Here is a 17,604-nt window from a genome sequence, read left to right on the forward strand (position 1 = left end):
GCACCCAGGCTCGTACCTCTACATGACGCCATCTACATTCTTTTCCACGCCACCCCTCCCCCCTCCATCACCCATTTACGCACCATTGACACATTGGCCGCCCAATAGTACCCCAAAATGTTGTGCAGCGCCAGCCCGCCTCTATCCCTCCCTCGCTCCAGGAAAACCCTCTTCACTCTCGGAGTTCCATGTGCCCACACAAAGCTCAAGATACTGCTAGTCACTCTCCTAAAGAAGGCCCTGGGGATAAAGATGAGCAGGCACTGAAAGAGGAACAAGAACCTCGGAAGCACTGTCATTTTGACGGTCTGCACCCTCCCCGCCAATGACAATGGCGACATGTCCCACCTCTTGAACTCCTCCTCCATTTGATCTACAAGTCTGGTGAAATTATGTTTGTGATGAGTCCCCCAGTCCCTGGCCACCTGCACCCCCAGGTACCTAAAGCTCTCCCCTGCCCGCCTAAACTGGAGCCTACCAATTCCTTCCTCCTGGTCTCCAGGGTGCACCACAAACACCTCACTCTTGCCTAAATTTAGTTTGTAAAGGTCCCAAACTCAGCTAGCAGCTCCATCACCCCCGGCATCCCTCCCACCGGGTCTGCCACATACAGTAACAGGTCATCAGCATACAACGACACCCTATGTTCCTCCCCACCTCGCACTAAACCTCTCCACCTCTCTGAATCCCTCAACGCCATCGCCAGCGGCTCGATTGCCAATGAAAACAACAAGGGGGACAGAGGAGGCACTCTATCGAAGGCCTTCTCCGCATCCAGTGCCACCACTATCTCTGCCTCCCCCTCAATCGCCGGCATCATGATGACATTCAACAATCTCCGCACATTCGTGTTCAGCTGCCTTCCCTTCACAAAACCTGTCTGGTCCTCATGTACAACCCCTGGCACACAGTCCTCTATCCTGGTGGCCAGGATTTTTGCCAGCACCTTGGCATCTACGTTGAGGAGAGATATGGGCCTGTATGAACCGCACTGCTGGGGGCCCTTGTCCCTCTTTAAGATTAACGAGATCAGCGCCTGCGACATCGTCGGGGGCAAAGTCCCCCCTTCCCACGCTTCATTAAGTGTCCGCACCAGCAAGGGGCCCACTAGGTTCACAAATGTTTTATAGAATTCCACCGGGAACCCATCCGGCCCCGTGCCTTCCCTAACTGCATCTGCCCAATTCCCTTAACTAGCTCCTCCAGCTCAATCGGCGCACCCAACCCCTCCACCTGCTCCTCCTGCACCTTTGGGAAAGAAAGCCCGTCGAGGAACCTCTCCATTCCCCTCCTCTCCCCTGTTGGCTCCGACCGGTACAGTTTCACATAAAAGTCCTTGAAGACCTCATTCACCTCTACCCCCTTCCGCACCACATTCCCACTCTTGTCTCTCACTCCAGCAATTTCCTTAGCCGCATCCCGCTTGCGGAACTGATGCGCCAGCATCCTACTCGCCTTTTCACCATGTTCGTACACTGCCCCTTGTGCCTTCCTCCACTGTGCCTCCGCCTTTCTAGTGGTCAGCAAATCAATTTTAGCCTGCATCCTTTTTCTTTTTGACGAAGTTCACAGTATCCCTCATTATCCAAGGCTCCCTAAACTTACCATGCTTATCCTTCGTTCTCTCAAGAGCGTGACTTTCCTGAATCCTAATCAGGTAGCAGGAGATTAGCAGAGCTCACCCAAACCAGAGGACACCTGCACCGCAGCCTTTGGAACCCTCCCTGGTTCTCTGCCCCTCTCAGGGCAGAGGACTCACCAGAGGTCTCTGTAGGAGCATTTTCAGAGACTGAGTATTGAGCTGACTTTCATGTAGTGACTTTTCCCCACCTAGTTGAGGTTCAGCTAACATAAAGACTCGCGAAGACAGCAACTTTGGTTAAGACGGCTTTATTTTCCAGGCTTGGTTCAACGTACGAGGGAGAGTGATTTGGATAAACGCCAGAACCACTCTGTTTTACATTGCTTTCGGTTCAATGGTTGTCCAACTGCCAAACATCAGTAGCCCTGCCTCAGCTGGACTCGTTCCAATTCTTGTACCTATAGATTATACCTTGACCAATGAATTTTGCTTTCGGCAGCATGGTAACTGCGTGATCAGCCCATGATGTAGTCATGTCCTGTCCACTGGCCATCTGTTGTTTTTCAAGACCCTTGCATCTAACCCACAGGCCACAATCAGTAAAGATAGGCAACAACACCTCCTCCACGATCATCCTCAACACCGGTGCCCCACAAGGCTGTGTCCTCAGCCCTCTACTATACTCCTTATACACCTATGACTGTGTGGCCAAATTCCCCTCCAACTCGATTTTCAAATTTGCTGATGACACCACCGTAGTGGGTCGGATTTCAAACAATGACGAGGCAGAGTACGTGAATGAGATAGAGAATCTGGTGAACTGGTGCAACGACAATAATCTCTCCCTCAATGTCAACAAAACAAAGGAGATTATCATCGACTTCAGGAAGCATAGTGGAAAACATGCCCCTGTCTACATCAATGCGAACGAAGTAGAAAGGGTCGAGAGCTTCAGGTTTTCAGGTGTACAGATCACCAACAGCCTGTCCTGGTCCCCCCATGCCGACACTATAGTTAAGAAAGCCCACCAACAACTCTACTTTCTCAGAAGACTAAAGAAATTTGGCATGTTAGCTACAATCCTCACCAACTTCTATAGATGCACCATAGAAAGCATTCTTTCTGGTTGTATCACAGCTAGGTATGGTGCCTGCTCTGCCCAAGACCGCGGGAAACTACAAAAGGTCATGAATGTAGCCCAGTCCATCACGCAAACCAGCCTCCCATCCATTGACTCTATCTATAATTCCCGCTGCCTCAAAAAGGCAGCCAGCATAATTAAGGACCCCATGCATCCTGGACATACTCTCTTCCACCTTCTTCCATCAGGAAAAAGATACCAAAGCTTGAGGTCACGTACCAACCGACTCAAGAACAGCTTCTTCCTTACTGCCATCAGACTTTTGATTGGATCTACCTCGTATTAAGTTGATCTTTTCTCTACACCTTGCTATAACTGTAACATTATATTCTGCAGTCTCTCCTTCTTTCCCTATGCATGGTATGTATTGTTTGTACAGCATGCAAGAAATAATACTTTTCACTGTATATTAATACATGTGAAAATAATAAATCAAATCAAATCAAATCTGCTGTCTCACGCTCTCCCTTACTCCAATTTCCCTTACCTTAGTGTGGTACCTAGCTGCACCATTGTCTGAGCGCAGGATGCCTGGGGCTGCTGATAAGAACTGTTTCCTCTGGATGTGTTTCGCTGACCACATTATTTCTGTCTGATTCTGTCTGTCTTGTGGTCAAGTTAGCTAGTTTAAATCCCATCATACATTGCAGCCCCCGCCCCCCTTCAGTCTCCTCCTGGTGAGCCTGGCAACGCTGACTGCCTCTGCCATCACCTCCCAGACAGTGTTCAGGTGGGTAAGCTGGAGTCTGTGGCCCACCCTGGGGAAGAGGGTGACCCTTCCCTTCTCACTGGCATGGAGCTGTGGTCCACTTCGGACTCCTGACCTCGGGGGACAGGTCTCCTCTGAATCATCTTGGTGGCTGCAGTGTGTGTGGTAAATGGAGTGCTTTAAAACAGCTCCAGCTGCCAGGCTCTTTGGCGTCAACTCCGGCCCCAACGATTATAATACTGGCTGGGCCGGGAATTGCTCGGAATTCGCACCAGCAGAGAGTGGCTCATTAGCATGTTCTGAATTGCTCCCTGATTAGCGCCCTCAACAGGAATGAAAATCGCAAATCAGTCCCGGCATCAACACTTCGTCTCTGAAATGGAGAATTTCGCCCATGGGCTTTGCATCCTTGTTTGCATTGGCACGTCGGCAACACCATACCTCATCTTTATACTGCTTTGTTCCCAAGTTAGGTTTCTTCTTTGTTGGCTGTTAGCCAGACGCCCTGGAGCTCTGTACAGAACTAACACTTGCTCTGCTCTATCCTGCCCTGGAATCTCATGAGTAGTCTCTCCTGAAGAAGCTTAATGTCAAATGCATGTGCAGGGCGTGTGACCTGGGGTGGGATTCTCCCCTACCCGGCGTGACGGGGGGGTCCCGGCGTAGGGGAATGGTGCCAACCACTCCGGGTTCGGGCCTCCCCAGAGGTGGGGAATTCTCCGCACCTTTGGGGGCTAGTCCCGCACCGGAGCGGTTGGCACCAGAAGACTGGCGCAAAAAACCAGTGCCAGCGGCCATTCAGGCCCGCCGCCCGGCAGCGGGGCTGGCCAAAAGGCTTTCACTGGTCGGCGCATGCGCCGGCGGTGACGTCAGCGGCCAGCTGCCGCTGACGTCACCACCGGCGCATGCGCGATGTGGGTTTCTCTTCCGCTTCCGCCATGGCGGAGGCCGTGGCGGCGGCGGAGGAGAAAGAGTGCACCCAGGGCACTGGCCCGGAGTCTGAGCGGGAGGCCCCGATCGCGGGCCAGGCCACTGTGGGGTCACCCCCCGGGGTCCGATCGCCCACCGCCCCTCCCAGGACCCCGGGGGCCCGCTCGCGCTGCCGATCCCGCTGCCACCAGAGGTGGTTCAAATCTCGGCGGCGGGAGAGGCCTCCCAGCGGCGGGACTTTGGGCCGGAGAATCGCCGCAGTGGCCTTGCCGATCGGAGTGGCGTGATTCCCACCGCCGCCACTTCCCGGGTGGCGGAGAATCTCTGCCACGGCGGGGGCGGGATTTTCGGTGGCCCCAGGTGATTCTCCGACCCTGCTGGGTGTCGGAGAATTTCGCCCCTGCTCTCTGCTGTTGATTGGGGTGGAAGGCTGCAGTATTTTCATTTAAAAGGTGGCAGCAGCCGCTACTCTCGATGTGAAAGCTGGCAGCGGCCATTGGGCGCTTCCTCTGCGATCGGGAATTCTGGGGGAATGGCGTGACCGATCTCTCCACCACTCTCCTGATACCCGCCTGGGATGCACCCGTGTGTCGGGACCCGCATTTTGAAAAACTGTGCCCTAGAGCATTATTATGGGCCTCTAGATTACCAGTCATTGTACATAATTACTCTGCCATTCATCACTCATGCCATACATACCGACAAGCTAATGAACAAACACTGCAACATGAAAAGTTTACTCTTAAGAAGTTTATTATTGATGGGTTCAGAGGTATTGAGCTCCAAACTGTTCTTCCGCAGTAGCGCAAATAGGCAGTCTGTTTTACACCTCACTCAAATTTATTTTCCATTGAATGTAAAACAGGCTCACAGTTCACAATCACACATTTAGCCCTATCAGCATAGGTTAATTTCACCCCCTTTGAGTTGATTGATGTACTTCCTATTTGCCCATAAATGATGGTTTCATTGTAATATCCTACCTGATAAATAATGTGGTCAGTTCTACTCTTGCATCCTATGTGAAGCTATATGGTTAAAAATGAAAGTCCAAACTTTATCCCATTTTAAATCACTTTCCTTCAGACCCTTAGGCTCCCTGCTTGCACAGAATATTTTCTGTTGGTCAATAAAGGGGAAAAGCAGTCAACTGTTACAAGAATTCTCTCAGAGTTGCTTTTGAACTGACCTCCTGAAAGTGCTCAAGGGCAGATTAAGCCGATCTCTGAACTCCTTCCCCTGGTGAGGAAGCCTTCTTTTGAACGCATGCCAAAGCCTTTATGCGAGCGTCCAAGCATATTTCAAATGATGAAGATCCCCTCCTCTGATCTCTCCTTGCACAGAAGTGTGATGTGCCATCATACCACCCACTGCGTTGCCTTCTTTTATATCCATGTCTTAAAGATTTTGAAAATCGGGACAGTAAGCAAAAATATTAAGCAAACCCCTGGAGAAGCGCCATTCCTATTGAGATTGTTCAGAAATAGATTTGGGTGTGGATGAAGACTCCCAAGACATCATGACTGGGCTCATTAGACTGGAAAAAAAATCCTGTGCTTAGAGTGGTTAATATGTGGAACCCACAATCAGAAAGGCGTTGATGAAGTAAATAGCACAGATGTATACAGGGAAGCTAGAAAAACACATGAAGGAGGAAAGAATAGAAGGCTAGATCAATGGTGAGCAATTTGACACCCCCTCCAGGGGCCCTCTGAGTTCTGAATGCAGCCCATGGGATATTTTATTGACCACTGCCCACGCACAGGATAGCCACATTCTGCTAATTTCCGTCCATCTAGTTTTTGTCCTCCTGCTATGACTGAAGTGACGCACACTTAAAGCATAGGAAAATGAGGTGCATGCTGATTGCGCACAATATTGACTGTGAGAGCCGCGCACTCAATCTCTGTCCAAAGCGTAAATATTTTATTTTGTTTTCACCACTTGATGTTGATGACCGGTCTATTAATATATAAATGATTAAGCATTTTCTGTAACTCGTTATGAACAATTTGACGTGTGCATTCAATCTTATTCATGGGGTCATGTTTGGTGAACAAACCCCATTTCAATCTTGCAGCTCACTCAGATGAAGGAGGACCACTCATGCGGCCCACTCACTCGCCTCAGTTTCCCATCACTGGTCTGGATGGAATTAATTAGGTGAAGGGAGGTGGAAAGAGCATAAACATTGAAATGGACCCATTCAGCAAGTTGGCTTGTTTAGGTGCTGCACAATCTATGTAATGTAATAATTATGAGAAGAAAAATCAGCTCAATTAGCAACCACTCTATTGTTACATAACCACAATTTGATCTGATTAAGCTTTTGTTTTACAGATTAACAGTACCCTTCCCCATTTAAAAAATTACTGCTATTGTTTAAATGGTTGGTCTGTAGAGCAATATGACACAAGCTCTGCAGGAGGCATCAGTTTCACATTCCAAGATTGTAAAATGGTTGGTCCACAGAGCAGGTTGTGTTGAGGAGAACTTTTATTAGCCACTTAATAATCCATACATAGAAGATCACCAAAGAGGAAAATAAGGAACAAAAAAAAAATCACAGGGCAGAATGTAACAGTGAGGTATCCACCATACATCTAACATAAGGTAGTATAATATTACTGAGTTAATATTTCAGCACTGTACCCATCCGGTCATTGTAGAAAGAGCTCCGTATTGATTTTACTGTAATGAGAGTGACGCATTGTTGATGGATTGACATTTTGATCTGATCCAAGCTTTTTTGACAAAAAGGAGAGGAGGTTTGAAAGAATTGTTTAAAATCATGAGGGTGCTGGACAGAGTGGATGGGGAGAAACTGTTCCCGCTCGTAAAAGGATCGGGAACGGCCTCCTTCTGCACTGTAACGTCTATGAAATACAGATATCAAGTAATTTGAAAAGAAAGCAAATGCGATATGAGAAAATACTTTTTCTCACAGCGAGTGATTGGGGTCTGGAATGCACGACCTGGAAGCGTGATAGAGGCAGTATCAGTCGAGGCATTCAAAGGGCATTGGATGATTATTTAAATTGAAACACAAATTTGAAGTTGATGACCATTCTATAATATATAAATGCAATATAGAAGCACAAAGGGACTTGGGAGTCCTTGTTCACGATTCTCTTAAGGTTAACATACAGGTTCAGTTGGCAGTTAGAAAGGCAATGTTAGCATTCATGTCGAGAGGGCTAGAATATGAGATCAGGGATGTATTTCTGGGGCTATATAAGGCTCTGGTCAGATATTCCTACTTGGAGTATTGTGAGCAGTTTTGGACCCCATATCTAAGGAAGGATGTCCTTGGAAAGGGTCTAGAGGAGGTTCACAAGAATGATCCCTGGAATGAAGAACTTGTCATCTGAGGAACGCCTGAGGACTCTAGGTCTGTACTCGTTGGAGTTTAGAAGGAGGGGGGGAATCTTATTGAAACTTACACGATACTGCAAGTCCTGGACAGAATGGACGTGGAGAGGATTTTTCCACTCGTAGGAAAAACTGGAACCAGAGGGCACAATCTTAGACTAAAGGGACGATCCTTTAAAACAGAGATGAGGAGGAATTTCTTCAGGCAGAGGGTGGTGAATCTGTGGAACTCTGCCGCAGAAGGCTGTGGAAGCCAAGTCACTGAGTGTCTTTAAGACAAATATAGATAGGTTCTTGATTAATAAGGGGATCAGGGGTTATAGGGAGAAGGAAGGAGAATGGGGATGAGAATAATATCAGCCATAATTGAGTAGCGGAGCAGACTCGATGGGCCTAGTGGCCTAATTCTGCTCCATGTCTTATGGTCTTATATGTGCAGGGTTACAGTGAAAATGCAGGGAAATAACACTAAGTCATGATGCTCGTTCGGAGAGCCGGTGCCGACACGATGGGCTGGATGGCCTTCTTCAGCAATGTAACAATTCTGTGATTCTGAAAAAAAAGTTAATAAACCAATAAAAGGCGATGCTTCTTTAAGCCTGATATAGATAATGGGGCTGTGGAGTACCTTGAGATATTTTACTGTTAAAAGTGCATATGGATTGATTAATGCTGAACTCCATCTTGCGTTTCTTAAAGAGGCAAATCTTTTTGTTCACAGCAGTCCGCTTCTGCCAGCTCCTTGGACAAAATGTCGTACATGCAAATGCTGCGCTGGGCTGTTTGGAATCCATTCTTGGAACCTAATACCACTGACGTTACGGTATCACTTCATGGCGGACCTTCACCTAACCCGAGCAATTTGTTGGTTTACAAAACTCCCTCCACTGAGATGAGCTCAGAGGAGGTAGGTGGTTTCTTTTTATTTTGAAAATGTTTTAGTTCGAGTTTTTTCTTCTTATACACTACGAAAATTAAAATAAATGAAAGCAAATCTTTTTTTAAATTTAGCGTACCCAATTATTTTTTTTCCAATTAAGGGGCAATTTAGTGTGGCCCATCCACCTAGCCCGCACATCTTTGGGTTGTGGGGGTGAAACCCACGCAAACACGGGGAGAATGTGCAAACTCTACCGGACAGTGACCCAGGTCCGCAGTGCTGTAGGCAGCTGTTCTAACCACGTGCTGCCCTATAAGCAAATCTATACACATCAGTTATAGTTCACAATTTACAAGTGCCCAGCATTTGAATTAGACTCCTAACCCCAACTCCTCCTACTTCCCTGAGACCCCTTCCCCTTCTTGCTATCTGGTGTGTTTTCTTTATTCGCTGGTTCATCAGTCCTGTACATAGTGGGGTATCATAATGATATATATGTTACATCGTGATAGGTTGTTGTTATTTAGTTGCCCGTATTCACAAACATTCAGTCGGGGGGGGGGGGGGGGGAGTGGGGAGTGAGTGTCCCCCCACCCCTGTGTGGGGTGTGGTTGGGTTCTGTACCTCCCAAGTCCCTCCCCCCTTCCCCCCCCCTCTCCCTTTTTGTTGGTGTCTGTGGTCTCTCCGAGGGACCCCCTCCCCTTGACCTGTTGGCTACAAACAGACCTGGAACAAGTTGGTGAATGGTCGCCCTTTAGTGCAAGCCCTCGTCTGACCCCCAGATTGTGAATTTGATTTTCTTCATTTGGAGAAATTCTGACACGTCGGACAGTTAGTCTTTAGCTCTGGGTGATGCTGCTGATCACCAGGCGAGCAGGATTCTTCGGTGGGTGATGAGGGAGGCATCTGCCCTCCTCCCCATAAAGAGTTCTGGCTGTTCTGATACTCCGAAGACAGCCACTTTCGGACATGGCTCCACCCTCATCCCCACAATCTTGAACATTGCCTCGAAGAAGGCTGCCTAGAACCTGACAAGTCTGGGGCACGGCCAGAACATGTGGGCGTGGTTGGCTGCACCGCCCTGGCACCGTTAACATTTGTCCTCCGCCTCCGAGAAGAACCTGCTCATTTAAGTTCTGATTATCCCACTTTCAGTTGCTTTATGCAATGCCTTGTGCATGTGGAGTTGGCCTTATTCAGTACTTTGCTCCAGAGTCCTCGCCCTATTTCAAACCCTAGCTCTTCCTCCCATTTTCCTCTTGACTCATTCAGTGGAGAACGTGCAGTTCCCAGTCGTCGCCCATACAAGTTCCTGCAGATATCCCCCCCCCAACCCCCAAGTTGTCTGTATCCAGCAGTTCTTTGAATAGTGATTGTTTTGGCCCTCTTGGGTATGTCTTTGTTTCCCTACGTAGGAAGTTCTTAATTTGCATGTATCGTAGCTTGTTCCCAGTCAATTGGAGTTTCTCCATCAGTTCCCAGTTCCTCTGGCATTGTCAGTCTGTTGTTCGTCCTCCCCATGAGACCGGACCCCTATGCTCTGGGGTTTCCCTTTGTCCAGGGCCACCCAATATGGCCGGCAACTATGTGTACGCCATGGTGATGTCCTCCTGCACTCCGGGATTTCCCTTTATTTGGGAACCCTTTAAAGTGGCTGTCTATGGCGCTATCTTGTTATCTGTTACTATGTTGTAGCCAGCCTAGAGCCCTTCCCTCCCTTGTCCCTTTGTTCCCCCTATGATTCTGTGCGTACCCTCTCACTTTTCCCTCCTCACTTTCTGCTCTTGTCTCCCCTCTCTCTTTCCCCCACTTATCTGTCCCCCCCATTTGTCTCCCTTGTTGTTATGTTTACCCCCCCCCCCCCCTCGCCAGGCGCGCTCTCCCTTTCAGAAGATGCTCCTCAGCCCCCCCTTATCTCTCATACTTCCTGGCGTTAGCTTTCCTGCTAGTGTGGTAGCCCCCGTCCCGGGGTTGGTTCCCTTGAAAAAAGAGTTTTCCCCTTGCCTTCCCCCTCTTCTTTTTTCTTCCCTGTTTCTGCACCCCACTGCTCTCGCCCCCTCTTCCCTGTACCTTAGCTTTTGGTTTTAGAATGAGGCGGTGCAGTCCCACGCAAATTGCCCGTCAGTTTCTCTGTCTTTTCAAGGTGACTGCTTCACATCTGTTTCTGCTGCTGCTTTCCCAGCCTGTTCTTTTGGGCAAACCCGTCCGCTTCTGCAGGTTCTGTAAAGCAGTGCTCCTTGTGCTGCAAGGTCACCCAAAGCTTGATTGGTTAAAGCATCCCACACTTTACCCCACGTTTGACCAGAGCCGCCTCTGCTCTGTTGAATTCGGCCCGGCACTTGGCCAGGTCTGCCCCAATGTCCTGATAAATTCTTGACTGGTGCCCCCCTAGTGGCAGGTTTTTGTCTGTCTGGCCCATCTTAGGTCTTTGTACCTTTAGTGAGGGCCACAAAGAATCCAGCACGAGTTTGTAGAGTCAAAAGAAACAACTTTATTTACAATTACATATATACAGCAGCAGTAGTAGCACTTCTGTAGCTGGTACCACACTGGACAGCTCTAATTTTGCAGATGGAACTGCTAATGATTTCTCTGCGCCCTGTCACTGGGGAGCTCATACTTGGGATAGTCAATTATCCCCAGCCAATAGTATTCAAGCAGGTTATAACAGTACTGTTGCATCTTTGCAATTATTGCCCTCTATTGCTCTTCAGCCCTGTTTTTCGGTCGGAGAGATCTGTGTGCCCTGTCTATCTCTGGCGGGCGGGGAAGCTGTCCCTTCCCACCAGGGAATCTGGGTCATATATTCCATGGGGTTTCTGTCGCTCCCCTCCTGCAGCCCCACTATTCTAAGGTTTTGGCGCCTCGACCGGTTTTCTTGGTCCTCCACCTTCCCTGTCAGGCTCCCCTGGATCACCACCAACCTTACTATGTCTGCCTCTAGGCCAATGATTTGGTCACTTCGGTCCATGGAAGACTTTTCTACTTCTCTGATCATGTTTTCCTGAGGTTCTAGTCACCTCTCCATTTTGTCGAGGGCCACCTGCATGGCCGCCAATGCTTCCGTGGCCACCATCTTGATGCCTGAATCTTGAGCCTTATACCCTCTTTGAGCTCCTTCAGCTCTTGGGCGAGGATTCCTCCAGCCGTCGTCTGGCAGCAGGGGGTGGAATTCCTTGCACGGCTTGTTGGCCCCACTCTTTCGGGTGCGGCCAGGGCTACCTCACCTCGTGGGTACGTTCTCTCGCTTCTCTAGGCTCCTGTTGCCTCTCATCTCCTTGCAGCCTCTGGGTTGAAGAGGGTGATGAGGGTTTTTTTTTTCTCCCAGATCTGGCTGGCTAATTTTGGATAAAATTGCCTAAATTCCATTTCCTAGGAGGAGAGCCACCTTCAGTGTACATCCCTGTCACCCGGTCGGTGATTTCTGATCAGTAATGTGAATTCCCCAGTGTCAAACATGCTTTACAACAAACCTGGACCTGCTGTGTGTTGAAAGGTTGGAGCTCAACCGAGTGTTACTGCATTTCGCCACTACAAACAGCCCTCAGACCTACGACACATCTGGGTCCTGAAAACCATGTTGTAAGTCGAAACTTTGCAAGTTGGAACCGATTTTCCAATAGGGACAATGGTATAATCGGGGGATGGGTTCCTGAATCAAGGTTGGAAAGCACTCGGGGCGCCTGGCCGCGTTAAGTGCTCTCAACTCTTGCCCTGTCAAGTCGTTGAGGTGACTGTTGATACTTGCATGCCTTGGCACATGTTTCTTTGCTCATGTGGGGTATGTAATGAAGCAGTCGATCACTGTCAGTTTAACCTTGTACTTCTGCGAATCTGAGCACATATTAAACACAGCATTAGCCTATTAGCATTAAAATCACAAAGGTTGTGAAAAAAATATTTAAGAGAATCAAACACTCGTTTCCAACTAATAATGGTGGTTCAACCTATCCAGAGTCATACAGAACGTCAATGCGCATGTATGAGCATGCTGACACGGCATCATAAAATCAAAACCAACTTTGTGAAGTCAAGAAGTCAAGATAGGGTGCCAATCTAAGTAATTACCATCCGTCTTAACTCAAGTGCCAGGAAACACGCGGCTAAACGCGCCTGCTATGGGAATTTGTTCCCAATTTGTTGAATCGAGCCCTAGATAAGAACATGAGAGAGACTAAACAGAAGGACATAGTGATAGGCTGAGAATAACTAAAGTACACTTGTGTTGGACCATACACCAGTATGGACGGGTTGGATCAAAGGTCCTGTGCTATAAAATCTGCGTACCCCAACATATGTAACCATCTTCAGGAGCAGAGGGGGAGGAAGCTGGAGAAAAAAGTAGGAAGGGGCTTAACCTGAGATGTATTTGAGCACAGGCCTGTTGCTGCAACAAGCTATGGCATCAGCACTTGCTTTCAGGCAACTTTTATTGTTGAGGGTGAAACAAAATTAAAATCTGTGAAGAAATGTTTTCATTTGCAGAAATTATTGTTTTTAGTAAAATGGCAACTTTATGTTTGAAAATATGTTGTCTTCAAAAGAAGCCCATCCCAGGCAACAAGCCAATGATTCGCCTCTGCACCCGCTCCAGTGCAATAACATCACTCCTATAATGTGGTGACAGTACTCCAGCCTTGATTGATAAAGGCAAGTGTCCAATATGCCTTTTTCACCAACCTATGAACCTACCCTCTCACCTTCAGAGATCTATGGACAAACATGTCAAGATCCCTTTGTTCCTTGGAACTTCCCAATATCAGGCCATGGGGCTTTTCACAGTAACTTCATTTGAAGCCTACTTGAGACAATAAGCGATTTTCATTTTCATTTTCATTTCATCCATTGAATACTTCTTTGTCAAATTACTCCCTCCAAAATGTATCACCTCACACGTTTCAGGGTTAAATTCCATCTGCCACTTTTCTGCACATTTGACAATCCCGTCTATATCTTCCTGTAACCCAAGACACTCAACTTCACGGTTAACCACCCGGCCAATCTGTGTCATCTGTACTTAATGGTCCTACCCCAAATAGTTAGCTATGTCGTTTTTATAAATTACAAATAATGGGGGACCCAACACAGATCCCTGTTGTACGCCATTGGACACTGGCTTCCAGTCATGAAAGCAACCATCTGTCATCATCATCTGTCTCCTACACCTAAGCTAATTTTGAATTCACCTTATCAAGTTACCCTGTATCCCACGTGCATTTACCTTCTTTATAAGTCTTCCATGAGGGATCTTGTCAAAGATTTTCCTGAAATCCATGTAAACTACATCAATTGCACTACTCTCATACTTACACCTGATCACATGCTAAAAAAATTCAATCATTCAATTTGTTAGACATTACCTCCCTCTGACAAAGCCATGCTGACTATTCTTGATCAAACTGTGCCTCTCCAAGTTGAGGTAGATTCTCTCCTTCTGAAATTTCTCCAATAGTTTCCCTACCACTGACGTGAGACTCACTGGCTTACCTCTACAACGTTTCTTAAATAGTGGGACCACATTCGCTGTTCTCCAATCCTCTGACACCTCCCCTGTGGCCAGAGAGGAAATAAAAATTTGGGTCAGAGTCCCTGCAATCTCCTCCCTCGCCTCCCATAGCAGCCTGGGACACAATTCATGTGGACCTGGAGATTTGTCCACTTTTAAGCCTACCAACACCTCCAATACTCTGCCACTCCCTATGTCAGTTTGCTTAAGAATGTCAGTCTCTCCCTGCATTCCATATTTACCTCCTCAATCTCTTGGGTGAAGATAGATGTGAAGTATTTGTTCAACACCCTGCCAATGTCCTCTGGCTCCACCCACAGAGTCCCCCTTGGGCCCCTAATAGCACTACTTTTTCCCTGGTTATCTTCTTCCCATTGATATACTTAGAGAATATCTTGGGATTTTCCCTACTTTTACCAGCCAGAGCTTTCTTATATCGCCTCTTTCCTCTCCTAATTGCTTTCTTAAGCTCCATCCTGCACTTTCTGTACTCCACTAATGTCTCTGCTGATTTGTTCCCCTTGTACTTGCTAAAACCTCTCTTTTCCCTCTCATCATATCCTAAATATCTGGTCATCCATGGTTCTCTGGGCAAGTTCATATTTCCTATCATCCGGGAGGGAACATGTTGGGCCTGTACCCTCCCCATTTCCTTTTTGAGCGTCCCCCACTGTTCATCTGCAGATTTTCCCACAAGTAACTCTTTCCAGTCTAACTTGGCCAGATCCTGTCTTATTTTACTAAAATCCGCTCTCCCCCAATCCAAAACCTTTTTGCAACTTCTCTATTTCTTTGTCCATAGGTGTAATGAACTCCAATTGGCTTTATTGGTTGGCCAATTGGAGTATGAGCTCCCTCAATGATAGCTCATTGAGGGGGCCCATATAATCACCTGTGTAGGCTTTGTGAGCAGTCTTAAGTTGACTGGACTGCTAGCAGCACTGTTTTGTAGCTGCTCCTGTAATATCGTTATTGTAAATAAATATTGGTGTGGTGACGGAACTCCTGCCTCCCGTGGATTACTACAATAACAAACTTAAATTGTACCATGTTGTGGTTGCTATTACTGAAATGCTCCCCCACCAACAAATCAACCACCTGCTCAACTTCATTCCCCAGAATTAGGTCCAGCACTGTGTAATCCATTGTTGGACCCTCTACATGTTGAGGTTAAAGGTTGCTGTATGCATTTTAAGAACTTCACTCCATCTAGGCCCTTAACACTATGACTATCCCAGTTAATGTTGGGAAATTTGAAATAACCGAATATAATTGCCCTATTATTATTTTTACACACCTCTGTGAATTGCGCTCATATTTGCTCCTCAATTTCTCGCTGACCATTTTGGAGTCTATAATAAACACCTAGCAATGTGGCTGTCCCTTTTTTATTTCTAAGCTCTACCCACAATGCTTTATTTGATGCCTCCTCCAAGCTTGGATTGGATTGGATTTGTTTATTGTCACGTGTACCGAGGTACAGTGAAAAGTATTTTTCTGCAAGCAGCTCAACAGATCATTCAGTACATGGGAAGAAAAGGGAATTAAACAAAATTCAAGAAAATACATAATAGGGCAACACAAGATATACAATGTAACTACATAAGCATTGGCATCGGATGAAGCATACAGGGTGTAGTGTTAATGAGGTCAGTCAATAAGAGGGTAATTTAGGAGTCTGGTGACAGTGGGGAAGAAGCTGTTTTTGAGTCTGTTTGTGTGTGTTCTCAGACTTCTGTATCTCCTGCCCGATGGAAGAAGTTGGAAAAGTGAGTACACGGGGTGGGAGGGATCCTTGATTATGCTGCCCGCTTTCCCCCGGCAGCGGGAGGTGTAGATGGAGTCCATGGATGGTAGGCAGGTTCGTGTGATGGATTGGGCGGTATTCACGACTCTCTGAAGTTCCTTGCGGTCCTGGGCCGCATCTCTCCTCCTAACTGATTCCTTAACTAATACTGCAATGCCTCCTCCTCTTTTACCCCTCCTCTGTCTCGACTGAAGATTCTATACCCTGGGGTGTTGAGCTGCCAACCCTGCCCCTTCCTCAACCACGTCTCCATGATGGCTACTATATCACAATTCCATGTGTTAATCCTCGCCCTGAACTCATCCGTTTTCTCTGTGTGGTAGTCACCACTGATGTATATATTGTATATAGAGGATGTTGATGTAGGTGATTTGTGGTAAGGCCCTGTACTACAGGTACGGGGGTAGTTCCCTGCCTGCTGGCTTCGCCCAGTAGGCGGAGTATAAATATGTGTGCTCCCCATACAGTAGCCATTTCGCCAGCTGCTGTATGAGGCACACATCTTAGTGTGATAAAGCCTTGATTGCATCCAACTCTTGTCTTTGTGTAATTGATTGTGCATTACTCTGTAATACTCCTGGCATTAAAATAGATGCCAGCTAGCCTTGTCTCACTCCCTTGGAACCTAGTACTACTATTCTCTCCGTCTTTATTCCCTTATGAAAACCACAATTGTGATCCCTTCACCACAGTGTGCGTTATGCTGCTGTTTCTTGCATCTGTGTAAAGTCTTGTCACCCTGCTATTTAATAGACTCTTACACCCCATCCATAGAAATCAAGGAATCTCTTCAAAAGTAATGATGTATTTAAGATTTCAAAAAAGCTGGACGTTTATCCTCAGTGCCTAGACCAAAGTGTAACCCTCACCCAGCATCATCAGAACAGATTATTATTACCTCATTACTCTGAGGTAATTGGCTGTCAGGTGCTTTGTGTATCCTGAGGGGACAGAAGGCACTATATAATTGCAGATCTTTCTTTTCATATGTTTCAGTTGGGGCAGTTGCCCAGAAGTGTATCTGTACCTGGATACACCTGCAGCACTAACATGCTGGGGCAATGGATGGAGGTCAATTTGCACTTACAGGTCAGGCCTAACACGATTGGATGCAAAGTAAAGCCAACTCAATTCTAGGCCAACAATGTGCCCGCAACCCACACTCAGAAGCCAATCCCTGTCTGCACCAGGCTAAGATGTTCTGCTTACCAAGTTAATGAAAAATGGAAGATTGCTACAAAATAACCCTGCAACATGACAGAAACAGCCTCAGCATTTTTAAAAAGGTTCCTGTATTTAAAAAATATACAAATTCACGAGAGCTAATCACTTGTAGGTGCAGCAGTGACTTGTGAATATTTTTTGTGTCACTTAAGTTTAGTGAAGGCCTTCCCTGTGCCGGGTAGATTCAGTGCACCCTTGACTGTTAAATCCACCAACGGTTATAACCAAGTTAGATTCCTTCTTTAATGAAAAGTTTCAGAAAGTTATTTCCTTATTTTCAGGTAAAGCAGGTAGAATCGGGCACTATCACCTTTCGCTTCTCATGTCGTACAGATAGGTACACAGGCAGTACCTACGAGCAATCAGATGAGTCCAGGAAATCAAGCCGAACGATAGGATCACAACATTCTTTCTTCCGTAAGTTACTTTTAAACTGCTTTAGAAGCAGTGGTC

The 17,604-nt window shown here is 47.1% G+C and overlaps 1 protein-coding gene across 7 annotated transcripts in view; it reads left to right on the forward strand.

The window, feature by feature from the left end:
• nphp4 (nephronophthisis 4) overlaps positions 1-17,604 on the forward strand; it is a 591,121-nt gene that overhangs the window by 358,777 nt on the left and 214,740 nt on the right. For 5 of the 7 annotated variants that reach the window (XM_038821764.1, XM_038821765.1, XM_038821766.1 and 2 more), the window contains 2 exons: positions 8,456-8,641; positions 17,433-17,568. In XM_038821764.1, the coding sequence (XP_038677692.1) occupies positions 8,456-8,641; positions 17,433-17,568 (322 nt within the window). The remainder of the gene's footprint in view (positions 1-8,455; positions 8,642-17,432; positions 17,569-17,604) is intronic. The other 2 variants (XM_038821767.1, XM_038821772.1) reach the window with 1 other exon arrangement.

This window comes from Scyliorhinus canicula, chromosome 16 (genome assembly GCF_902713615.1).
Source record: "Scyliorhinus canicula chromosome 16, sScyCan1.1, whole genome shotgun sequence".
Lineage (NCBI taxonomy): Eukaryota > Metazoa > Chordata > Chondrichthyes > Carcharhiniformes > Scyliorhinidae > Scyliorhinus > Scyliorhinus canicula.